At 36.3% G+C, this 27,136-nt stretch overlaps 1 protein-coding gene across 1 annotated transcript in view; it reads left to right on the top strand.

The window, feature by feature from the left end:
- lrp2a (low density lipoprotein receptor-related protein 2a) overlaps nucleotides 1-27,136 on the top strand; it is a 108,880-nt gene that overhangs the window by 38,130 nt on the left and 43,614 nt on the right. Inside the window, exons 21-47 of the mRNA XM_084421580.1 lie at nucleotides 1-272; nucleotides 849-1,088; nucleotides 2,123-2,242; nucleotides 2,516-2,632; nucleotides 3,612-3,992; nucleotides 7,202-7,450; nucleotides 9,780-9,991; nucleotides 10,077-10,261; nucleotides 10,416-10,644; nucleotides 11,505-11,682; nucleotides 12,277-12,411; nucleotides 14,914-15,080; nucleotides 15,193-15,336; nucleotides 15,878-15,987; nucleotides 16,218-16,395; nucleotides 17,086-17,299; nucleotides 18,497-18,736; nucleotides 20,020-20,208; nucleotides 21,399-22,319; nucleotides 22,981-23,146; nucleotides 23,233-23,391; nucleotides 23,494-23,783; nucleotides 24,697-24,897; nucleotides 25,327-25,350; nucleotides 26,246-26,278; nucleotides 26,396-26,638; nucleotides 26,727-26,852. The exon at nucleotides 1-272 is cut by the window's left edge and continues 10 nt beyond it. Of these exons, the coding sequence (XP_084277706.1) occupies nucleotides 1-272; nucleotides 849-1,088; nucleotides 2,123-2,242; nucleotides 2,516-2,632; nucleotides 3,612-3,992; nucleotides 7,202-7,450; nucleotides 9,780-9,991; nucleotides 10,077-10,261; nucleotides 10,416-10,644; nucleotides 11,505-11,682; nucleotides 12,277-12,411; nucleotides 14,914-15,080; nucleotides 15,193-15,336; nucleotides 15,878-15,987; nucleotides 16,218-16,395; nucleotides 17,086-17,299; nucleotides 18,497-18,736; nucleotides 20,020-20,208; nucleotides 21,399-22,319; nucleotides 22,981-23,146; nucleotides 23,233-23,391; nucleotides 23,494-23,783; nucleotides 24,697-24,897; nucleotides 25,327-25,350; nucleotides 26,246-26,278; nucleotides 26,396-26,638; nucleotides 26,727-26,852 (5,723 nt within the window). The remainder of the gene's footprint in view (nucleotides 273-848; nucleotides 1,089-2,122; nucleotides 2,243-2,515; nucleotides 2,633-3,611; nucleotides 3,993-7,201; nucleotides 7,451-9,779; nucleotides 9,992-10,076; nucleotides 10,262-10,415; nucleotides 10,645-11,504; nucleotides 11,683-12,276; nucleotides 12,412-14,913; nucleotides 15,081-15,192; nucleotides 15,337-15,877; nucleotides 15,988-16,217; nucleotides 16,396-17,085; nucleotides 17,300-18,496; nucleotides 18,737-20,019; nucleotides 20,209-21,398; nucleotides 22,320-22,980; nucleotides 23,147-23,232; nucleotides 23,392-23,493; nucleotides 23,784-24,696; nucleotides 24,898-25,326; nucleotides 25,351-26,245; nucleotides 26,279-26,395; nucleotides 26,639-26,726; nucleotides 26,853-27,136) is intronic.

The raw sequence follows: 27,136 nt of genomic DNA, 5'->3' as shown, positions 1-27,136 counted from the left end.
CTGCAGCAGGCAAACTAACCCAAACGGAGACTGCAGTAATTTCTGTTTCCCAGCACCGTACTCCCAACGAGTGTGTGGCTGCCCATATGGAATGAAGCTGGAAGCGAATCAGCAGACGTGTGTAGACGATCCATCCAATGAGCCGCCGACGCTCCAGTGTGGCTCAAACTCCTTCTCGTGCACTAACGGGAAGTGCGTCCCTCAGACCTACCAATGTGACGGCGTCGACAACTGTCACGACAACAGTGATGAGGCCAACTGTGGCGCTAATAGTAAAGTTTAATATTTACATTCCATGCAAATGTTTATGCACTGAAAGCTGTGTGATATAGATGTAAAAATTATGACAAATGACAATTTTGCTGGCACAATACAATTATGCAACATCCTGAATTACATTTATTCTGTTGGCAGACATTTTTTTCCAGAGCAAATTACAACAACAAAAAGCTCTTGCGGAATGAATCAGTCAATGCCAAATCCCACCTTCGGACCTCAAGCCCTAAATCAACCAGTATATATTAGATAAATGGCATGCAGAATGGGAAAAATGTCAAGATCACAAATTATTTGAAATAAATAAGCATCTACCTTTTTAAATCCAGACATGATCAAGTTGTGTATGCAAGGTGTTGTATAGGCCATACTATACTGATTCATGGCCATGTATTGACGGGGCAAAGATGTTTGTATAATGTTTTTGGACTGCCCAATTTTTAATGTCATGAGACAATGATTTTTATCATGGCAATCTTTGAAGAACCTATTTAGTAAGATGGACCCAGAAAAACTTTAAAGTCTTTTTCACTTGTAATGAAAATAACCCCCCCCACTCTGCTGGCTCACAGATAACACATGCTCGCCCACTGCCTTCACCTGTGCCAATCAGCGCTGTGTGCCCAGAAGCTGGCACTGCGACGGACACAATGACTGTTTTGACGGCAGTGACGAGAGGGACTGTCCCACCCAGACCCCTGGCACTTGCCAGTCGGACCAGTTCAGCTGTGCCAACCATCGCTGCATCCCCCGCACATGGCTCTGTGACACCGACAACGACTGCGGAGACGGGTCGGATGAGACCGACTGTGGTGAGGCTTTGGCAACTGTTAATTGATTATATATATGGGGGCTATTAATATATATAATATATTTTTTAAAACAGATAGCTTTGACTCTAAATTCTGATTTGATGAGGTTTTTTACAAAAACAATTTGAATTTGCATTGAGGTTGCAAACAGGATGCAGGAGTACAACATTTTATAAGCCTTATAGTTAAACGAACACATAGATCTGTACTATTCATAGATTTGTACTAATTTTCTTCCAGAACTGTAATTCAATAAATTCACCTTCCTCTAATTCCACGTCCACTTCCTGTGGGTGTGGCCTATTCTAAGTCCAACTCATGAATTGAAAGGAAGCCGATTCTTAAGCGATGTTATGCGGAAGTTTGAAGACTTAAGGTTTGGGGTTTTGGGAACTTCCTAGCCTTAAGTATGAGCCACAGAACAGTGAAGCATGCCTTAGTGATCACGATTAAAAAGGGCCGATCAGACAGGATTAGAGGGGTAGATCTGTGTATCGACGGTTTTTACGTATATTTACAAATGTATTTAAAAAGTCTCAAAATGAACTCATACTGTATATTTCTCATCAAATAATGTTAAAACCAAATGATCTGAACTATGTGCTGTTCATATTAATTTCATAGCACTATATTCTTACTGTATGTGAAAAATGTGTCAATTTTTATTTCTCTTACCTCTAGTTTCACGTACAAGGCTTAAGCCTCGTCTCAGGCTAAAATGCGTGTTTGAGCTGTTTTAACTGAAAGCAACTTGCACTGACATTTCTTAAAACCTGCCATTGTTTTGTCTCAAGATTCACACCAGTAATGTTTTTTCTAAGGCATATTTATAAAAGCTACTTAAATGTCCTAATTGAACTAAGGCCTAATCCTGGCTTAATCTAAGTCCTGTCTGTGAAACTGGGCCTAAAGGTATTTTTTTAAGAGAAACATCTGAGACAAAGTTGATTTTGAATGAAACGTATTAAGTCTCTTGAGCTTTGAAAGGGCTTCTTCTGAGCAATGAACTTTTCTTGTGGTGTTGCTTTCTCCAGATTCTCTTGGCACATGCCACCCTGGTCAGTTCCAGTGTCCGGACCACCGCTGCATTGACCCCAATTACGTGTGTGATGGAGACCGAGATTGTGCAGACGGGGCGGACGAACAGGGATGTGGTAAGAGTTCATTATATGCAGTTAACCTGCAATATTGTTTAGCTTAGAATTGCAGAACATAAATCTTTTATTGCATTTCTAAAATGGCATTTTATTTCTTTACAAATTAAATGTATTTCAACATAAACCAGACATGGCCGTGCATGAATTTGAATTCTCTATGCACACAAATGTAACTTTCACGGTATAAACAGTATAATAAAATCTCTAATGAAAGTTCAAATCAGATCAAGCTGATTTTTTATTTTTTGACTAAATCTTTTTGCTCATCAGTGTACAACTGCTCAGCCTATGAGTTCAAGTGTGTAAACGGGCATCAGTGTGTCAACTCATACTACCGATGTGATGGGGTGTTTGACTGTAACGATCGCTCGGATGAATCTGGCTGTCGTAAGTATAAACAAATTCATTTTAAGTTTGTCTTTTAGTTCTGATGATCTTCAACATGTCTTTCAATTATGATAATTGTGTAGGACATTGCATTACATATGCAGCCTATAAATGGGTGAATCTAACAAAAACATTTCCATTCACTGTATTAAATATATACATATATAAAGAAAGAAAAAACAAAGTGTATTTTAGGAACATTCATATTTTTTTATTTTTGTTTTTGTTTTTGTTTTTTGTTGTATTTCCCATTATTCTCAATGGTGATTTGTATTAAATTTGCATTATTATGATATATTTTTAACCGTATAGCACAAGTATTGTAATACAATATATATTTTTTATTTAAATTAAAGGCAGTACAACAAATACTGCCATGATGTAGGAATATATTATTTTAAAATTGGTTATTACATTTATTTAAACTACTGGACTAAGAATTGTCACTGGTGGTTGCAGGAACGCAGACGAGAATATATTACCAACACGAAGGTTTAATAGTAATAATATAAATGAAAGCTGAACAGGCAGCAACACACACCATACACAACGTGGATCGGACAAAGACTGATTGAACAGACGGAACTTAAATGCAAAAACACTATGGTAAAACACAATATTTCTAAAGATCCTACAAAAAATTTGGTAACACTTTATTTCGATGGTCCACTTTTAGACATTCAACTAATTTGAGTTATCCGACATGTAGCTGCAAATTAATGAGAGTTAGTTGACATGTAGTTGCAAAGTTACTATTAGTTAGTCAGATGTCTAAAGTAGACTATCGAAATACAGTATAACCTGATTTTCTTTAAGAAAAATTTAATTTGATACTTTTTTTGGGTTGAAATTTGGGTTGAAATACAACCATGTTCTTAATTCATTGTTTTGAGCATTTCTTTTAAACCTCAGGAAACGCTAACAGTTGTCTTGGATTGACATGCATGCATTAACTTAGCATGACCTTTGACCCTTCCAGCCACTAGGCCGCCCGGCATGTGTCACCACGAGAGTGAGTTTCAGTGCCAGTCAGACGGCAGTTGTGTTCCCTCGAGCTGGGAGTGTGACGGGCACCCGGACTGTGAAGATGGCTCAGACGAACACCACGTTTGCCCGCCGAGGACGTGCCCCACCTCACAGTTCCGCTGCGATAATGGGAACTGTGTTTTCCATGGCTGGATATGTGACGGAGATAACGACTGTCGGGATGGCAGCGATGAGCGGGACTGTCCCACTCCACCGTTCCGCTGTCCCAGCTGGCAGTGGCAGTGCCCAGGACACAGTGTGTGTGTTAACCTCAGCAGGGTGTGCGACAACACTCCAGACTGTCCCAACGGGGCGGACGAATCCCCTCTCTGCAGTAAGTCATGCAAGATGTTTCACTGAGATTTGCAAGACATATACACTACCGTTCAAAGATAGCGTATGTGAAACGTGTCTTATGCTCAACAAGGCTGCATTTTTTGATCAAATATTCAGTAGAAACAGATATTTTGTGAAATATATTTGACACAATATCATATATAAATGACATTGTGTAAAATGTAACTTATTTCAGTGATGGCAAAGCTGAATCTTCAGCATCATTACTCCAGTCTTCAGTGTCACATGATTTGCTTCTCAAGAAACATTTATTGTTATTATCAGTTGAAAACAGTTGCACTGCTTCATATTTTTGTGGAAACCAAGTTACAGAAAGAATTTAAATTTTTTTTAAAAAAATTGGTCCCACTTTATATTAAGTGGCTTTAAGTACTATGTACTTACATCGAAAGATAAGTACAATGTATTTATTGTGTTCACGTTGTATTGTAAAACACTTTTACTGCTATTGAGATGTGATACGGGTAAGGTTAGGGACAGGTGTGGTGGTATGGATAGGTATAAGGGTGCGTTAAGGTGTAAGGAGGGGTCAACTGTGTAATTACAAATGTAATTACATAAATTAATTACATCTGTAATTAAATGCTGGTATTTTTACATAAGTACAATGTAAAAACATGTATGTACACAATAAGTCCATTTTATCAAATCATTAATTTCAATGTAAGTACATAGTACTTAAAGCCACTTAATATAAAGTGGGACCAAAAAAGGTATCTTACTGACCTCAAACTTTTGAACGGTAGTGCATAAACTGTACGAATATTGACCTCCCTAATGAACATCTTGGCTTTGTTCTAAAACTTAATGAGCTGCCTATGTAGGCAGACATTCTTACATTAAATATCATGTTCACCGAGTTTCTGCCTATGTAAAGTTTTCTAAATCGATCTAGATGAGTTTTCATTCTTGTAGAATGCTGCTTATATAGACAGTGGATAGCAGAATATCTCATTGGGTTTTAGAACACAGATTAAATGAATTAATGAATACATTTTTGATGTATATGGAATGGAATAGTTGTTTGGATAAATACTATTGAGGGTTGAAACAACTTCCCAAAATGTTTAGCCATTATTTGTACGTCAACAGGACCGAAACAGCCCTTATTCTGCGGATCAATCCCACAAGTCTCTATTCTGCTTTGTCTCATTTAAACAGTGCTAACGACTCATGGTTGAAAATCTACACGTTCATTTGATACATGTTCCTGTGTTACGTTTAAACCCACAGATGTTGTTGATTACCACAGAAAATAATTGTTATACCTCATTCATAAAAAAGTGAACACCATCACACTTCCAATAGGGCAATGCATTACATCTGAATAAAGATTAAAATGCAAAATTTCATGATGTTTGTTACTGTTAACTGAAGCTAAAACTATTAAAAATTGTTTTCGTTAATTGAGATAAAGCTGGGGGAAAGATTAGATGAACTTAAAAAACTTGCACTTAAAAACTAAAGCAATTAACTGATATAAAATAAGCTCAAGTTAAAGTACTAAAATTGAAATTAAAATAAATTATAAAAATATAAAAAAAAAAAACAGAAAATGAACAAAAGGACATAACAAAATGTTATGTCACTATATTGATATTGAATGATACTAAAATAACATTGGATCGATAGATTCATTTGAAATGTCTTGCCCCTTAAACTTTAATTGTGAGTTTCTATAAACAAGATTTTTATAAACCGTGGGATGAATCGAAATCATTTCCTGTGCTAATCAAAAGCATGCCACAGGTGCTGTCGTTTCGTGTTTTGAATCCAGAACATTAATTTACACTGAAATCTTTAATCTTTCTCTTGATATTGAAACTATTAAATGGCAATTCATGTGGTCAGTCAGTTGATTCCAATAGTTCATGGAGTATTTCAGAATGTTGTCTGTGTTATGAATCCCATTTGCCATCAAATCATGCATGTGTTTAGCTAATCTGGAAATTAACATTGAAATGATCTGTGATTTTCCTTCCATGTTGCCTTCCCTTCTCACAGATGAGCCCTTACCAGGTAGGCTGAATCCCTAATCACCCACAATCCTCTGCATGAAGCACTAATCCATCCCAGTATCTGCCTGGCTGTACTCACTAACCATCCAATTACCATCAGAGTGTCTGAATATGACAAGATTGTGTGTGTTTAGCATTCTAGACATGTAGTTTGTAGTACTATTTACCTGTGTTAGTCCATAGATATGGTACACAACCACCGATGTATCTCACCCAATACCAGTTCCAGAAACAAGGACAACGGATTTAAACAGTAAACATTAGGGCTGGGGAATATATTGAATATTCACAATATATCTGCAATGGTCATCATGAACATTAACTCTTTGCCAACCTGTGTTTAAAAATAAAAAGTCAATGCCAGTATTTTTGATTATTTTCATAAAACTTCATGCATTCTTTTTTTTATCAAGACTTGAAAGTGGGTAATTTTCAACAAAAAGCTGAGAAAATTGCGTTTTTATAACTTTTTTTTACATTTAATTCGGTATATACACAAAAATAAATAAATATCGTACTTATTTTGTTGTTTATTTCCTGAAAAACTGTGTGAAAAACATGCCTTGATAATTTTACTGCATCATAATCGTGGAGATACTCTTATAGTTTTATGTTAATTGTTTGAATTAGTTCTTATTTTTATATTTTCCGTTTTTATATTAATTATTTGTTAAAGCCTTAGATATTTAGTTTTTAGTTTTTGTCTTTTTTAGTTTTTGTTGAAAAGGGGTTTTTATGTTCTAATATGTAATTTAATAGTTTTAGTTATTTTAGTACATCAGGTTGAACTATTGATTTATTTATTTATTTTCAGAATTGTAAACTTTTTTTTTCAGTTAACGTTAATTTTATTTTAAGTAAAAAAAAAAATGTTGTATGGTTTTTTTTCGTTTTTTGTTTTAGTTAATTAAAATACATTTTAAAATTAATGATCAAAAATGGCTGTTTAATCACAAAAATGGTTTATCTGAATGAAAAAAGAACACATTTTCATGCAGTTTTAGAATAAATATATAAATATAGAGATTTTGTTTCATATATATTGCCCAGCCCTAGTAAGCCTCCCCTTTAATGGTTGTCCTTACCATGTTCCCACAATACCTTGTGTCTTCATGCATATGATATGCTTCACATTGGTATTCATCTTGACTTTTCTGCTCGGTCGTAGATCAGGAGAGCTGCTCGGATAACAACGCGGGCTGCACTCACGGCTGCATCCAGGGCCCGTTTGGAGCCCAGTGCACCTGTCCCATGGGCTACCAGCTGACCAACGACTCGAAGACGTGTGAGGACATGGATGAATGCCATCCTCTGGGCGTCTGCAGTCAGCACTGTTTCAACGAGAGAGGCTCCTTCCGATGTCATTGTCAGGACGGATACACTCTGGAGGCGGACGGACGCACCTGCAAGGCCTCAGGTTTGTGCGTCTCCTCTGAGCTTTGTGATCTCTGAGTGAGTGGAGCCATGCTCGGTCTCTGAGGGCCAACTGGACCAGCTCAGCTGGGTCTACTGCAGCTTCTCGGATTACCACAGATAAGACAAATAACATATATGTCAGTCACAAACTTTCTTACGGGGGTAATTAGGAGGTAATCACCAAACAAAGGGTTGTTTATGAGCTCTGCCGCTGACAAGAGCCCATTCCCTTGAGATAACCCGTTGAAAAATGCTGTCATCCGATATACCTCGTCTTCTTCCTGAATGTTGCTTTTCAACGGGAAAAAAGCTTTTTTATCCTGCTATTTGGCCTTGTTAGATATGTCTTGCATAGTTTTATAACTGAGAGCTGATACATGAAGAAAGTTTGGACTCATTTCTGCTCCTGTGAGGTTATTTGATATGTTTTGAGATAATCGTGATCACTGTGGACTTCATATTTGGACGGCAATATGTGATTAAAGTATAAAACACAAAATGCTTACATGCCAGGCAGAAGTTGGACACAAAAAAGTTGGAATTATGTTTGTGATGACGGCGAAACAAGACAAGACTGCTTGAATGATTGGAATTTGAGTTTTATTTACAAAATGTGCATTTGAATGAATTTCATTTCAAAACAAAAATTTTATATTGTTTTTCTAAATGGATAAATATGACTGGATAGTGAAGAAAAATCATCAACAAGGGTGTTGTTTAACATTTTAGTCACTCCGTAATTCTAATAATCATAACAACCTTAATATTTCTTTTTGTTTTGTATACAAATTCATTAAAAAACTAAAATGTCATTTATTTTTTATATATTTTTAAATGGATGAATTGGAATCAATAGTGAAGTAAAGCATCATATAGTGAGGTCACTACATAATGTTCATAATTCATTTGTGCTATTCCATAGTTTTGACCATTACTCCAGTCTTGAGTGTCACATGATCCTTTAATAATCATTATAATATGCTGATTAAATGATGCTTAAGTTAGTAGAAATAGATTAGAACAACATTTATTTCAATTTAAATATTATAAATTATATATATATATATATGACGTATTTAATTTTTTTTACAAACACTTCTCTTTTGAACTATTTTTGCACACATTTTAGAATTATTGTCACTTTACAATAATTTACCATAATTCTAAAATGTGTGCAAAAATAGTTCAAAAGAGAAGTGTTTGTCTGTAAAAAAATTTTTTTAAATATATATATATATATATACAGTGCAATGCATAAGTGAATACACCCATGCTAAAGTTGACTAAAAAGAGGAATAAAAAATCATATTTTGGAAATTGAACTTAATGCCTTAATTTAAAAAAATTGGAAAAATCCAACCTTTAAGGACACCAATTTTCTTTGTGAATGAATAATGTATCGTAAATAAATAAATAAATGTTCTTCCTTAAAATACATGGTGCATAAGTGAGTACACCCCTATGTTAAATTCCCATAGAGGCAGGCAGATTTTTATTTTTAAGTATTTTTAAGTATTTTTTTTTAGGATACTATGCTCCTGATAAAGTTCCCTTGGCCTTTGGGATTAAAATAGCCCCACATCATCACATAGCCTTCACCATACCTAGAGATTGGCATGGTTTTATTTCAGTTAGCCTAAAAGCTAGTTTGATTTGCATTGAGAGATGATCTTATGGAAAGTACCCCATGCCAATCTCTAGGTATGGTGAAGGCCATGTGATGATGTGGGGCTATTTTAATTCCAAAGGCCAAGGGAACTTTATCAGGATGCATAGTATCCTAAAACAAAATACTTAAAAATACTTAAAAATAAAAATCTGCCTGCCTCTATGGGAATTTAACATAGGGGTGTCCAGACTTATGCACCATGTATTTTAAGGAAGAACATTTATTTATTTACGATACATTATTCATTCACAAAGAAAATTGGTGTCCTTAAAGGTTGGATTTTTCCTAATTTTTTAAATTAAGGCATTAAGTTCAATTTCCAAAATATGATTTTTTATTCCTCTTTTTAGTCAACTTTAGCATGGGTGTATTCACTTATGCATTGCACTGTATATATATATATATATATATTAATTTATAATATTTAAATTCAAATAAATATTGTTCTAATCTATTTCTACTAACTTAAGCATCATTTAATCAGCATATTATAATGATTATTAAAGGATCATGTGACACTGAAGACTGGAGTAATGGTGCAGAAAATTCAGGAAAAAATAACAATTTTAAAATATATTAAGAAAGAAAACTTTTTTTTTTTAAATTGAAATAGTATTTCACATTATTCTTTTCTGTTCTGCATCCTTTCTCGATCTGGCAGGATCTCGAGAGGCCTTGCTCTTAGTGGCGAGTCGGAATCAGATTATATCAGACGACATCCTCGCACAGCCAAACGCTATTCGGTCTCTTGTGCGAGACGGCCGTAACATCGTAGCGGTGGATTTCGACTCAGTCACAGATCGTATTTACTGGTCTGACACCACCCAGGACAGAATATGGAGCGCTCACAAAAACGGAAGCGACCGCACCGTGGTGAGTGACACAAACGCTGCTCCGGCACCCTTACAGTGAACATAAACCATCATCCCCCTAAAATATCATTTCTCTTCCCTGCCAGATCTTTGATAGTGGAGTGACCGTCACCGAGAGTCTCGCCGTAGACTGGGTTGGCAGAAACCTGTATTGGACAGACTACGTTTTGGAGACCGTAGAGGTGTCCAAACTAGACGGATCCCACAGAACAGTGTTGATTAGTGAAAACGTGACCAATCCAAGAGGTCTGGTCGTGGACCCTAGAAATAAGTAAGACCAATGACTCACTGCATTTACACTGAGGAAAAAAATGGTGTAGAAACAATTTTCTCTCAGGAAATTAAAGTATAGTATATAAAATGAAGTTAAATGACCATTGGTTGCAAACGAAATCCCAGTATTCCCTTTTCTATATGTATTTCAGCACGCACCTCATGTTCTGGACTGACTGGGGCCGAAATCCTCGCATTGAGAGAGCCAGCATGGATGGGAAGTTAAGGACTACGATCATCAGCAACAAACTTTATTGGCCCAATGGCTTAACAATTGACTACCCCAACAATCTGCTTTACTTTGCCGATGCTTACCTAGACTTCATTGACTACTGTGATTACGATGGAAAGAACCGAAAACAAGTGTTGGCCAGTGATTTGGTGAGACTTTTTTTTTTTTATGTGCACATTTATGTTTATGATTCTGTAGCTTTGCATGGACAATACTGTACACTTCCTTAGTATTTTTCATTAGTCTTGTTTTCCAGGATAAATATCTAAACATTCTTGAATCAAGAAATAGTTACTTGAGATGCAAAATGACAAGTGAGTTTTTTTCTGAAAACAAGAAAAAATATCTGCCAATGGGGAAAGAAAATTAAAAATGCAGTAATTCAAAGGGAAAAAACAAGTTTATTTTTCTCACCTAACTCATCTTATGTCATTTAGCATTTAAAGTAAATTTATATTTATTAAAGAATGTTTATATATTTGTACTGGAAAACAAAACAATAATTTAAAGTAAGAAAATTATTTTTTTCAGTGCTAGCAAATATGGTGCTATTTCAAAAATGTAATATTTGGGCAGGAACTCAGCAATGATTTAAATGTGGGATTTAATGTTTAAATATTAGGCCATAAAATGTAGCAGCAAGTATGTGAACGCAGATGCACAGTGTTTAATTGAATGCATACGATGCATTTAAATTTTATGGAAAGACCTATGAATGTCTAATCGGTCAACATTAGAGAGCATTGAAAACTTTTGGTCACATGATTGAGCATCACTTTTGCAAACCCTACCATTTTCCCTCTATGTCCTTGCAATGCACCATCCCCATTTAAATGTACTCTCTGCATTTGCTAATGCAATATAAACTCTAGTTCGTAATGCAATGCATTGGCATCTATGTTTACGCACTTGCATAAAGTATCTTGCACAATTATGAATGCTTGTTTGTTTTTTTCCTTCATATTTACCATGTGAATAAATAAAACACCTCTTGTTTCTCAATGAAAAGGTACTTCAACATCCCCACGCAATTACCATTTTTGAGGATTTTGTCTATTGGACCGACAGATACGTCAACCGCGTGATCCGGGCCAACAAGTGGCACGGACAGAACCAGACGGTGATGCTGTATAATCTGCCCCAGCCCATGGGCCTGGTGGCACTTCACCCTGCCAGACAGCCTGCAGGTACATAAACTGCCTGCTATCGTGAGAGCAAAGTGTTATTGTTAGGATTAAATGCAGAAAGAATTTCTGGAAGTCACTCAGATAAGAAAAAAGATTTGAAAGGGGGTTGAATAATAAGAGCTTTTTGTCACGCTGGCTGAAAAGGAAAGTCATTTCTTTGGTAACACTTTATTTTACAGTGCCATTGTTACACATGTTACATGTACTGTAGTAATAACTATAAATTATGCCTTAACAAAATATTACATGCAATTAAACCTAAACCAAACCCTCATCGTATACCTAACCCTATAGTAAATATATGTAGTTCATTATTATTACTGGAATACTGACACCTTAAAGTGTAACCATTTATTTTGTGAAAAAGAAGTGTGCTTATCTGTATTCGATGTGAACTTAAAAGTATTCTAAAGTGTGTTTCTATGTCACAAAGTTTTAGAGGCGAAGCAAGTCATATTATGTAGATTTTTTTTCATCAGAATAACATGCACCAATGAACTGTTCAGAGGAAAACCAGAAGCGTGTTAAGAAAAGAAATAGGGTCAATATTGATTTGATGTTTAATGTTAAAGTTTCGATGTGTTCTTCCTGCAGGTTTTAACCCCTGTGACCCCCGTTCGAGCCCCTGCACCCATATCTGCCTGCTGTCAGCGATTGGTCCCAGGTTCTACTCCTGTGCCTGTCCTTCCGGCTGGACTCTCGCCGCTGACCAGTTCACGTGCGCTAGAGGTACGAGAGCCGTCGGCCGATGTGGGGTTTTCAGTGGCTGATGCAGATATCTTGAGAACAGAGTTACTTATGCCTAATAATACGTCCTAAAGTCAATGGGTTTTTTGAATGGGCTTTTAGTTAAAAACCTGAAATAAGGTCTGTGGTGAACACAAACTCAAGATATTTGTATGTTTTACTCTACAACATAATATACACCGGTCATTTTTTAAAAGCTTTTAAGTGTCTTGGAAAGGGCGATTGATAACAAGTGGCTAATATACTCACACAAACTATTCTAACTCAAGCTTTCCAACTCGTAGATTTAAAAAAAAGTTGGAAATTTAGTGATGGTGACGTTGACGTCGTGCGACCGTGGTGTGGTTCGTTTACATCCTAACTTTAGCGTTTTACTGCTTGCGATTGTATTTAGGCTTTAAAATCCATAAACGTTGTGTTCATTAGTCCACTTTTACAGCCTCGTTGTGTTTATACTCATGCAAACTGTTCTAACTCAAGCTTTCCAACTCGTAGATTTAAAAAAAAAAGATTAAAAGAGTTGTCGGGAAACTTATTAGTGGTGATGTTGAAGTCGTACAACCCTGGTGTAGTTCGCTTATATCCTAACTTTAGCTTTTTACTTCTTGCGATTTGTATTTAGGCTTCAAAATTTATTCATGAAGATTATCTTGATGAACAAAATGTGAGAGAATCATAGCGTCAGATTTACTAACAGCTTGCACCAGCGCAAACCCTCTTGTTGCTTATAAAAATTGCTGTAAGGATTTACTAAAGATAAAAAATTAGCAATGAAAAAGCGTGGACATTTGTGCATATGCATTGCATTTGTAGTGAATTTCCTTTCTGATGCAAAATTTATGGACTAAGAGTATTTCAAAAATCATGCATGTGGTTTACTACGGTTTGCAATAGTCATGTTGATTTGCCCTGTTTGGTAAATATGGCCCATAAACTATTGTTGGTCTCAGAGCTTATTTTCTTCAATAATCCAAAAGCCAATGGAAAAGGGAACCGGGGTGATGCGAACTTGCGAGTTGGCCTACAAAAATGCATCATTACTCCAGCGCTCTATAAGAAATGACCTTCGATCTTTTAAAGTACTAAAGCTGTACCATCTAAATGAACTTAATAAATACGCCATGGACAAAGATAAATGAGTTTAACAGTTTATTCCTGCTTGTGGCTGTTTTTAAAGAATAATGCATGTGTCTATGTCTTTAATGCTGGCCTCTGTCCATTTAATATGCTTTGCAGTGAATGAATGAAGCAGTCTTCTGTTAAAGTTGGATATAGATTTCAGGGGAATGAAAACTTGTCAACAGAAACCCATTTTCGATTTACTAAGTAAGCTTCTTTGTGGAGGCAAACATTTACTTTTATAAAAGACCTTAGCTCAGCTGACGGTAACGGGTGAAAGCGCGCAAGAGTCCTTTAGTCTTAAGAAGCCCTTAACATTCTCTTTGGGACAGACTCTCGACCTCGCTCATGTTTCAGCCTTTGTTTGCGCTGTCAAATGCATTCTTCCATGAGAGTTTAACAATTAATCCAGACAAACGGTGATTGAATGGCCTGTTTTTCCACAATCAACTGTGCTGATATGGCGTAGTTTACTCTGCGAGGACTTTTTCACCAGTACCTCATATCTGCAAGACTAAATGCAACGAGATGATACCTAGTTCTGGGAATCTGTGCTATCCCTTGTGAAAAAAAGTGTGCTTAAGTGTATTGAATGTGCACTGGCAGTGTACTTTAAATCTAAAAAGTATATATTACTGAAATAAAATGCCACTTAAGTGTATTTAAAGAGAGTTGACTTTCATGACTGTTTCTTCTCACAATGAAGTGCATTTTAAAAAGTTAAAAAGTTTAACCTTTTGAGTACATTTAATATTTTAAAGTGATTACATTTTGTGCACTTATTTTGATGCTAAAACACATGTAAAGTACTTAATTATAAATTTAACTCTAGTATGTTATTCAATATTAGGTTTAAAGTTAATACATTTTACAATTGCGTAATAACAAATATATTTAAATACATAAAATACACGTTTTAATAGCAATGACATTAAATTATATTTTAGTTTACCGTAAATGCTTGTTAGTACATATTTCAAAGACAATACAATATATAGAAATATGTATTTTTATCGTACTTAAGTGGGTCAAAAAAGCGCTCTTAACTTAAGTTTAACTAATTACATTTAATAAAAACATTTAAAAAAAATCCACATAGCATGCAATTAAGTGTCAGAGAACATTATATTCAGTTTGCACTTTATTTTTTTATTCTTTACGGTATAATACTTTTTTCAAAAGTATGCTAAAGTGTACTTTTTTTCCACAAGGGATGGTAAGCATCTGTAAGCTTGCTTACAAAAACATTATTTCGCATGACGTAATTGGTTTAAAATCAAATGTGTTACTGACTAAAAGCCCATTATTATGATTTTTTTTATGGATGGCGTTTGAATTATGTATAATATACTGATGATTTTGCAGTTGAGGATCCATTCCTGGTGGTGGTGAGAGACAGCATCATTTACGGCATCCCGCTCAACCCGAACGTCAAGAGCAATGACGCCATGGTGCCGGTCGCCGGGCTGCTGAATGGATATGATGTGGACTTTGATGATGCTGAGCAGATGATCTATTGGGTGGAACATCCGGTAAAGCATATAAACATTTCCTACCTTATCTCAGATGATTAATCCAAGATGCATCCTTAATTTGAAGGTTTTAAATTCTGAATTTAGGTTTTTGTCTTATTTATCTGCACAGGGGGAGATTCATCGGGTAAAGTCAGATGGTACCAACAGAACTGAGTTCGCACCAGCGGCCATCTTGGGTTCTCCGGTCGGACTGGCTCTGGACTGGATGTCGCAGAATCTGTACTACTCTAACCCTTCATCACAATCTATTGAGGTTGGCAAGCCTCATTTCACTGCATCATAGCTTGTTCTTATCAGGGCTTATCAGGGCTCCACAAAGAACTAATAGTATATAAATAATACTAAAATAACACTGGCTGCAAGAAGAATCTCATTTTCAATAATGATATTTGTTTTCGATACAAAAATACATAATATAATACCTGTATTTGATGAGGTATTACTGTAAACAGTGTCAGTTTTCCTCTAGTAAATTTAAACAGGCGGAACAAAATTATATATAATTATATGTATGAATTATATATTTCTAAATATTTACTTAAATACTTGATACTGCTACTATGCAGGTGAAAAACTTCATTTGTATTGTTTTTCTATGTTGTATTGCTTGCAATTAGTTTATTTGTTCTTTATTTTATTATTTACTTAAATTATTATTATTTTTTTTAATGTATTTGTTAATACTTACATTTTTCAACATTTAAAATATTAAATGTTTTAATAAAAGAGTGTGTTAAAATTGAGAAATTTCACTGGTACTGTTATTGTGACAAAGCCAATCTGATTTGTTTCAGGTTCTGAGGCTAAAAGGAGAAAATCAGTACAGAAAAACTCTCATCACCAACAACGGCTCACCTACTGGCGCAGGAGCTCCCGTTGGCATTGCGGTGGACCCGGCACGTGGGTAAGCCCAGATAAGCAGAACCGTGGCATTAATCCTGATCCCCAAATTCAACAAGCTTGAGCTGATTTAATGTCATCTGCCAGGTCTGAACTGACTGAGCACAATAAACAACAGTCAACACACACAGAGTCGTGATCAGTCCTAAATATTTATATATTCAGAAACAAAAAGACGCTGTATTTTCTATACTGCAGGTGTTTCTGTTTAGTGATGTTTCATATCTGTTTTAGAAAGATGTACTGGACAGATCAGGGGACAGAGAGCGGTATCCCGGCCAAGGTGGCGTCGGCAGATATGGACGGCTCCAACCCCGCCATCCTCTTCACCCATAATCTAGAACATGTGGAGTTCATAACGATAGACATCAGAGAGAACAAGCTCTACTGGGCTGTCACAGGAACTGGAGTGGTATGCCCTGTTTCCACATGTTTGGTTCATGCAATCAGAAATATTAAGTAGCTAGTTGGATGTACAGTATATATCAAATACACTACCGTTCAAAAGCTTGCTCACCAAGGCTGTATTAATTTGATAAAAAAATACAGTAAAAACATTAATATTTTGAAATATTATTACAATTTAATGTAACTATTTTCTATTTGAATATATTTTAAAATATAATTAATTCCTGTGATAGCAAAGCTGAATTTTCAGCATCATTACTCCAGTCTTCAGTGTCACATGATCCTTCAGAAATCATTCTAATATGATGATTTGCTGCTCAAGAAACATTTATTATTATTATGTTGAAAACAGTTAAATTTTTTCAGGATTCTTTGATGAATAGAAAGTTCTAAAGAACAGCATTTATTTGAATTAGAATTATTTTGTAACCTTATAAATGTCACTTTTGATGAATTTAATTAAGTATTATCTTATACTATAATATTATACGGTGTGCATATATATGTACACACACACATATATATATAAATGTTGATGCAAATATACTGTATATGTATGGATTTGCATCAACCTTTATAAAAACCAATGTTGGTCGTATATATATATATATATATATATATATATATATATATATATAAAATACATATTTAACAGAATAACTCAAATTCTACAACTGTTTCATCAATGTTTCAGATCGAGCGTGGTGACCCTGATGGATCAAACCGCATAACTATGGTGAATGGATTATCCCATCCATGGGGTGTGGCCGTACACGACTCCTACCTTTATTTCACAGATCGAGACTTTGAGGTGATTGAGCGTGTCGACAAAGCCACAGGACTCAACCGGGTCGTAATGCGGGATAACGTGGCTGGTCTTAGAGTACTCAAAGTACACTATAGAGACTGTGAGTATAAAAAAATAGTAGCCTATGTAAAAAAAATGAACATATTGTTCCAAAACCTACTAGCCTTGCTACACCTACGTAGGCGACTGCCTTATAAACCACTGAATTTGGATGAAAAAGAATTTGTAACTCTCTTCATAGACAGTAACTCCACACATTATACAAATATCTCTTCCTACACAAAGTACACTGAAGATGCACTATTGATTTCAATGGAGTTTGATGTTTGCATGTTGCTACGCTACTAACATGACACATTTTTGTATTTGCATCAGTAGATTTCAATTACAATACATTATCTTCAAAGGCCGTTTTCTAAAAATGAGTAGTAGCACATACTTATGCACATACATTATATTCCAAAGGTTTTTACAGAGGGGTTTGTTCATTTTTATAGCTCCTTTATTTGATTTACTTAAATATGGTGAAAATGTATTTTGATAAAAAGAGATATCCAAAGTCCTCTGTAAAAAACCTTTGTAAAAAGGTTAAAAAAAAGTATTTTGAACCCGGCTTTATCTAATATTCAGCTTTCTGTAATGCAAATTAGTGCATAATTAATTCGATAATGTGTAATTTGCAGAGTTAAACATAACATTTCAGAAAACTTCTGTCCTAAAGTACTGTGATTGATGGACTGGGGAAAGAATGGTGATGTCAATTAGTTAAATGTTTTAAAAATGAGATTGGACCTCCGAATGCTGCCTATGTAGGCTTCTCACCGTGTCAATTTTGAGCATTTATCTCTGATTCATTCCACGGTTGGTTTGACTTGTGGTGGTCTTTTCTGGAAGTCATCGTAACCTTGATGCCCGTGTTGCAATTACCAGAGAGGGATGAATGACTTTCAATGGGATATCAGTTTACCAATTAGTTCCCCTCCGCCTCAGGGGGACACTCAGCTTTATACGGAGAAGAATCAGTGTCCCTTTGTTCGGTGCTCAGTGCACATGTTCATTCTCTGAGGCTGTGAACGCTGTCTATTGTATAAGTCCTTCCAGTAAGAGGTGGAAGTGATAATATATCAGTATCACTACATACTGAGATGCACCAGAAATGTGTATACATTACCAGAATAGACAGATATGAGTCAGTATCATGTATTCTTATGATTACCTCTTTGCAGTTTTTTTTTAAGTATTAAATATCTCCCTTATCTGGTTTAAGTTGTTTGTCTTTCTGTCTGTCTCCCTATAGCTTCAGCAGGCTCGTCTAACGGTTGCAGTAATAACGTGGGGACATGCGATCAGTTGTGTCTACCACGGCCCAGTGGCCTGTTCAGCTGCGCCTGTGCGACTGGGTTCAAACTCAACGCTGATAACAGAACTTGTTCTCCTTACCAATCCTACGTTGTGATCTCTATGCTCACTGCTATCAAGGGCTTCAGTCTGGAGGGAGCGGATCACTCGGAGTCCATGGTGCCTGTGGCAGGCAGAGGTGAGGATCAGCAGGGCTGGGCGGTACAGATACAATATACTATTATTTAAAATATTATAATATATTTCATTAATATCATATAATAATGGTATATTATATAATTACAATATATTTAGTAAATGTTTAATATAATAAATAAAAATATATATTTAATAAATTTTTTACTGTTTTATTTATAAAATCACTTTTATATAAGTTTTTCCAAATTATATATATATGTATATATATTCTTATTAGTTAATATGAATAATATGAATCATAATATTTTATATTTATATATTATATATAATATTTATGATTCAAATTCATATTATTAATGTTAATTTATACGAATATTTGTGTTCATTAATTAAAATACAGTAAAAATATAGGTTTTAAAAATTATAAATGCATGTGGTCTACATTGTTTTCCACAAACACAAGGACGGATAATATTTAAAGTTTTTCATTTATATGAGCGAGTATAACATAACTATTTATATAAAAAGTATTTCCAAATTCTTTTTATTATTTAATTAAAAATTAGGATTTGCCAGGATTAGGCAAGGCAAGGCAAGTTTATTTATATAGCACATTTCATACACAATGGCAATTCAAAGTGCTTTACATAGAATAAATTAAAATAATAACAAGAAATAAGAATAATTAAAACAGTTTAGAAAAATAAAATAAAATGCAGTACAGTACAAACAGTCGGACAAACAGTGGCACAGTGCTCATTCACTAAATGCACAGCTAAACAGATGTGTTTTGAGTCTGGATTTGAAAGTGACTACTGTAGGAGCACGTCTGATCTCTTCTGGAGATTAGATTAAAAATGTTCAAAAAGTATAATTCATGAATTAAAGTACAGAAAAAAATCTAGTTTTAAAAAGTATAAATGCATTTGGTCTGCATTGTTTTTCTCTAAATGAACAGGGAGAAATAATATTTTGAGTTTAAGTTCCATTTATGTGAATGAATGTAACATAACTATATTTTTATTCACTAAAATATTTTAATATATAAAAAATGGCACAAAGCGACTTTTTTGAGTGACAGCCCAAACGTTTGTTGAATCAATTCATTGAAGTGGACCGTTCGAACTGACTGAAAGTATTAAAGCTTTACGCCCAATAAAAAGCACATTTATTCACATGTTGCTTTATTGTATATTGCTAGCATACTTTTACAAATATATTGTGAATATAGTGTGTGTAATGAGAAATGCATAGTACAATGGGAAGAAAAAAAACATCATTGCACTATAACTTTTTGTGCATGTGTGTGTCTGTGTCCTTTAGGCCGCAATGCTCTTCACGTAGACGTGCACATGCCTTCCGGTTTCATTTACTGGTGTGACTTCAGCAGCACCGTGGCGTCTCAGAACGGAGTCCGCAGGATCAAACCGGACGGCTCTGGGTTTCGCAGCATCGTCAGCTCTGGAATCGGACGTAATGGAATACGGGGCATTGCTGTAGACTGGGCCGCAGGTGAGGGGTTGTGTGCTTGTATGTTAAAAACAGATTTGGTGAATTTGTCTCACCGCTTCTCTCATCATTCAACATTTTGATTGAAACTAATTTGGCCACATCCCAAAACCAGTGAAGTACCTCAAAGGAATGTGAACTCTAATGCCAAGTACCTCAGATACACTGAATTCATGGAGCGTTTTGTGAAGTCACTGCTTTCATGTGGTTTATACTATTCTGGAATGTTCTAGAGCAGCTTTAGAGGTCAGAATGGTGACGGCTTACTGTAGGGACATGTTCATTAACTCACGTTAGTATAAGCACAGACAGGTGGCATTGGAGAAGATTAAAGGTTAACATATGACAGATAAGAGGCTCAGTTAGTTTAGACCCCGGTGACCCAAACAAACTTTTGACCCCAATATGTGGATAAACAAGTTTGGCACACTACCACCAATCAAAAGTTTGTGGTCGGTAACGGTAAGATTTTAAAATGTTTTTGAAAAATGCCTCTTATGCTCACCAAGACTGCATTTATTTGATCAAAAATACAGAATTTTCTCTTAATATTGTGAAATATTATTTTAGTTTAAAACAACTTTTCAATTTTAATATTATTTAAAATGTAATTTATTCATGCGATGCATAGCTAAATTTTCAGCATCATTACTCCAGTCTTCAGTGTCACATGATCCTTCAGAAATCATTCTAATATGCTGATTTGCTGCTCAAGAAACTTTTGTGGAAACCATAAGACATTTTTTTTCAGGACTCTTTGATGAATAGAATAGAACTGAACATTTTAGAGTGGCCTTTTATTGTGGCCAGCCTAAGGCACACCTGTGCAATAATCATGCTGGCTAATCAGCATCTTGATATTTCACACCTATGAGGTGGAGGTAATTATCTCGGCAAAGGAGAAGTGCTCACTAACACAGATTTAGACAGATTTGTGAACAATATTTGAGAGAAATAGGCCTTTTGTGTACATAGAAAAAGTCTTAGATCTTTGAGTTCAGCTCATGAAAAATGGGGGCAAAAACAAAAGTGTTGCGTTTATAATTTTGTTCAGCGTAGAAATTAAGTTTATATAAGCCATTTACTCAAGTTTAGTTTTACTTTATATAATTTACTTTTTACTTAATCATGACTAAATTTTTTTTGTTGCAAATTTTGTGCTACTACTCTTTCTTTTGTTTGTTTTCCCACAGGAAACCTCTATTTCACCAATGCCTTCTTGACCGAGACGTACATTGAAGTCATCCGACTCAATACCACGTTCCGTCGTGTTCTTCTCAAAACCCAAGTAGACATGCCACGTCATATTGTGGTGGACCCCATGAACAGATACCTCTTCTGGGCCGACTACGGACAGACCCCCAAAATCGAGCGGGCTTTTCTAGACGGTTCCAACCGGACAGTGCTGGTTTCTTCAGGCATCATCACCCCCAGGGGTTTGGCTCTGGACCACCGAGACGGATACATCTATTGGGTGGACGATTCCCTGGACATGATCGCACGAGTCCGGCCCGAGGGGGGCGAGACGGAGGTCGTACGGTACGGAAGTCGTTATCCGACTCCATACGGCGTCACGGTGTTTGAGGGGAATGTAATCTGGGTGGACAGAAACCTGAAGAAAGTCTTCCAAGCCAGCAAACAGCCAGGCGCGACCGACCAGCCGCTCGTGATCAGAGACAACATCAACATGCTGCGGGACGTCACCATCTTTGACCGGAGAATGCAGCCAAGTTCAGCCCACGAGCTCAATAACAACCCCTGCTTGGAGTCTAACGGCGGCTGCGCTCACTTCTGCTTCGCCATCGCGGGAACTCAGACGAGGAAGTGTTCGTGTGCCTTTGGGAATCTGGCTCCGGATGACAGCAGTTGTGTGGTGTCCCGGGATGACTACCTTATTTACACGACAGAAAGCACTGTGCGATCTCTGCGGCTGGATCCAGAGGATCACTCGCTGCCATTTCCCGTGGTTAACGTTCCCCGGACTTCGGTAGCCCTTGATTTTGACCGGTTGGATGGCAGGATCTATTTCACCCAGAGCTCGGGAGCGGGCCAGAGCAAGATCAGCTTCATCACTTTGGCTTCACCTTCCTCTCCTGCTACAGAGGTGGCCTCAGGTGAGCTGCTTATTCAAACCCCGAATGCACTCTGACACTGCAGGTTTAGCTAGAAAAGGAAAGTTAATTGGAGCAACATTTGAATGTTGGCTTGACAAAGTATCTAGCGTGACATTTACATTTTACAATGGCTAGTTTGCAGTCAGGAAATTATTTGGATCTTATTTACCATATTAGCCAACTTGTTCTTTTATTATGAAATATAAAAAAGAAAGAAAGCATGGGAGAAGTTATTTGTTTCACAGGCAGATTTTTTTTTGTGCAATTTTCATTTTGAATTTTAATTGGAGCAGATCAAATGTTCAGTTCTGGAGTAATTTGGGATCATGCATTTCTATAGTCTGACAGTCATCGAGCATTTGTGCACAAAAAGCAAAATATGCAAAAGCAGCTAGAGAAGCATGATAAGCCCTTAGAGTATTAATATATTTGTTTTAAAATAATAATAATTATATAATATAAAATCATATATTTATATTTCAAATGAATAATAATATTACAATAAATGTATTACTATAAATAATATATTTAAATTAAAAAATATTACAAATATTGTCAGAATTGCTGTCATTTAGGAATATATGGCTTGGGTTTTTAAATCGAGATTGCGATTAATCTTGCAGCTCTAGTGTTATGATTTAATGATTTCTTCTCTGTGGAGATCTGGGAGCTCCTGATGGCATCGCGTATGACTGGATCAATAAGAGGATCTATTACAGTGATTACATTAACCAGACCATCAGCTCCATGGCAGTGGATGGATCTCAGAGGACGGTTGTAGCACAGGTGCCTAGACCCAGAGCAATCATGCTCGATCCATGCAGAGGGTGAGTCTCTGATTCAGTAGGTCTGTGATTTAGATGTTTAATGAACCATTTAATTTGAATACGTTTCTATTTCTGTATGTGGTCAGATATATGTACTGGACCGACTGGGGAACCAATGCAAAGATAGAGCGTGCAACTCTGGGGGGAAACTTCAGGACAGAGATCGTCAACACTAGTCTGGTTTGGCCAAACGGTCTGACACTGGACTATGAAGATCAGAGGCTGTACTGGGCAGATGCCAGTTTGTAAGATCTATATAATATTATTTTTCATATCAAGACATTATTGGTATTATTAACCATCAACACTTCATCTGCACTGTGTACTGGTGTTTTCTCTCCGTGCAGGCAGAAGATTGAGAGGTGCTCACTCACCGGCACTAACCGTGAGGTCATCGTAAGCACTGCCATCTACCCATTTGCAATGACAGTGTACGGTCAGCATATCTACTGGACGGACTGGAACACACGCAGCATCTACCGTGCAAACAAGCATGACGGGTCCGACCAGAGGGTGATGCTACAGAACCTTCCATCACGGCCCATGGACATCCATGTGCTGTCCAACGGCAAACAGCAGCAGTGCAGCAGTCCCTGCGAACAATTCAACGGTGGTTGCAGCCATATTTGCACCCCAGGTAGGCTCATATTTTAAAACAAGTTTTAAAGCCAGTATGTTCCAAAATAAAAGCGAAAACTAGTGAGCTGCATTTTTGGTGACTCATTGAGAACACTACATAGGCAGCAACTCAATGCAAGTTGATTTAACTATTTTAATATGTATTGGTATTAAATGATATACAATTTATATATATATGTGACCCTGGATCACAAAACCAGTCACAAGTTGCACAGGTATATTTGTGGCAATAGCCAACAATACACTGTATGGGTCAAAATTATCAATTTTTCTTTTATGCCAAAAATCATTAGGATATTAAGTAAAGATCATGTTCCATGAAGATATTTTGTAAATTTCCTACCGTAAATATATAAAACATTTATTTTTGTGAGTGAATGCAGCACAATCGCGAAAATAAATGGACAACTTTAAAGACGATTTTGTCAATGTTTCGATTTTTTTGCACCCTCAGATTCCAGAGTATTAAATAATTGTATATCGGCCAAATATTGTCCTATCATAACAAACGATACATCAATTGAAAGCTTATTTATTCAATGGTTTTGTGGTCCAGGGTCACATGTAAAAAACTTTTTTACTTCATCCACGTTATTGAGTTGATTTTATTCCAAATTTTCTTGCTGCACTGCATTATGGGATTGTAAAGGATAAATGTGATGCTGCCTTAGAATTTAATTATTTTTGCATCATTAGTGCACATGATATGATGCCTACATAGGCAGCTCACTATGCTTTGGAACAGAGCCTACATCCTTTTTTTTTTAATTAAATGTTAAATACATTTTAAACCATCAATATATTTCGTATAGTTATAATGTTTGGACCCATCTTTAAAATTAAACATTTTTAATACACATAAATTGTGAAATTAAGTACTTTAATTTCAAATACAACACTATGTCCTCCAGGTCCTCAGGGAGCAGAGTGTCAGTGTCCCTCTGAGGGTCGCTGGTATCTAGCCGACAACAAACACTGCATCCCTGACAATGGGACACGCTGCCAGTCGGGCCAGTTTACATGCATGAACGGCCGCTGCATCCGCGCCCAGTGGAAATGCGACAACGATGATGACTGTGGGGACGGCAGTGATGAACTCGAGAGAGTCTGCGGTGAGATGCATTGCTGCTTACATGTTGTCAGCTTGTACAGAGGACTTCAAATCTTTTCAGAATAGAGGGCGATTTTATGTAAATACAGTTTATTGATTTAGAAGATGTGCCAGTGCCTTCATACATGGTGTGTATGAGACAGCAATAATCTGCACCCTTTAGAGTGCTCACTTCAAGAGGAATTCACCCAAACTGGCAATTAATGATGCACTTTCAAGGGTGAACTAAACTTAAAATTGATATTTGTGCACAACTTAGCATAATGTTGACAATCAAATCTCTAAGTTTAAGTCTTTCCGTCGCTGTCTGACCATCTCTGTTTGCCGGTGAATGGATTTTCCTCTCCTGCACTGGTGCGCAATCTTTCACTAACATATTTCTTCTTGCTTTTTTCTTACTTGCACAATCTGCTCAAATCTCTTGCTCCAGGATCCAAGAGTCATTTCGTTTTTGGTGTGTATTCTTGCTTACCTCTATTCACGTGTAGATAAAAACTTTGTTCCAAATTCTTGTGTTCTGCCTACATAGTTAACATTATTATGCTGCCCTTTAAGATAACTTCTTTCAGCCAAATTCTAAGGCAGTACTGCATGTGTGTTTTGCAGAGACAGTAATGCCATAATGCATTGCAACAAGCTACATGCAAAAATCAATGCAATTTATGTTAATTATACATATAATTATAATTTACTCAGAACTTAAAAACAGATAAAAATCTAATATTTTTTTTTACAATTTCATGAAAATCCTATGGGTTATGTCAAGTGCCAGCTAACAGGGAACCTTCTTAGAACTTTAGCTACAGTAATGTTCAGGCAAGCTTCTCTTAAAATTATGAACAAATGTTCTTCCAGTAACGTTAATAGAATGTTTGTTTAAAGTTATGTTCTCAAAAAATTTGTACACAAACTTGATTTATATATCATTCATGGAATTTTTGGATGTTCGTAACAACTAGTTTCAGAATGTTCAGAATGTTCATTCAAAAGTAACATTCCCATTTTTTTTTTTTAAGAATGATAAAATGGAATATTTCCTTAACATTCGTATAACCAAGAATAAAAAATAAAAAAAACATTCAGAAATAACATTTTCATAACTTAATGGAAACATTAGCGAAACATTCTTAGAATCATTTTTTTTGTTAGCTGGGTTTATGCTTATTAGGTCACTGAATTGTTAGCTTAGAATGCTAACACAAAATCTTATTAAAATCATTTGTGAGTCAGCAGACACCAATGCAACTTACTAGGATTTGGAACAGTAGTCTTAGACTCTTAAAGTTTAATAACCATCCATAAACATACTAACCTCTTCTACAATGCACCGCTCTCTCTTTCGCATGCAGTCCCACAAGCAGCAGCATTCATTTCACTCTCAGGTAAACTAAAGTAGAGAGATAGAGGAGGTAGGCGGCGAGTTCCACTAGTTTCTGGTAATCCATTCAGCATTTTCTGCATAGTAACATGATTTTTTTTTAATTATCTGTGCATGGCAGCATTTCACACCTGCGAGCCCACCGTGTTCACATGTGGAAATGGCCGTTGTGTGCCGTATCACTACCGCTGCGATCACTATAATGACTGCGGTGATAACAGCGACGAGACAGGCTGCATGTTCCGCCCCTGCGACCCCAACACTGAGTTCACCTGCACTAATGGACGCTGCATTGCACGGGAATACGTCTGCAATGGAATAAACAACTGTTACGACAACGGGACGTCGGATGAACAGAACTGCGGTAAGTTCGTGTGCAGTGTTACAAAAAGTTGCTTCTCAACTATAAACAGCCTACAGTTTACAAGCATTTATCCAATCCAAAAACACAGCTGAGAGGACATGCCAGCCAGAGCACACCAAATGCCAGACCACCAACATCTGCATCCCACGCTCGTACCTGTGTGATGGAGATAACGATTGTGGAGACAACAGTGACGAGAGCCCGACGCATTGTGGTGAGATTCCCTGTCACATCCTCTCCCTCTCTCCTGTGGGAAAAGGGATAGTTCACCCAAAAATGAAAATTCTGTTCAAAATTCATCATTTACTCAAGGTGTTTCTTTCTTCTGTTGAACACAAATGAAGATAATTTGAAAGATGTGGGTTGCCGAACAGATGCTGGTCCTCATTGACTTCCAGAGTATGGTTCTGGTTACCAACATTCTTCAAAATATCTTCTTTTGTGTTCAACAGAACAATGAAACTCATACATGTTTAGAACAACTTGAGGGTGAATAAA

Source organism: Rutilus rutilus (genome assembly GCF_951802725.1).
Source record: "Rutilus rutilus genome assembly, chromosome: 10".
Classification (NCBI taxonomy): Eukaryota; Metazoa; Chordata; class Actinopteri; order Cypriniformes; family Leuciscidae; genus Rutilus; species Rutilus rutilus.
Note: the sequence above shows the minus strand (reverse complement) of the source record. Positions and strands in the feature narration are given on the sequence as shown.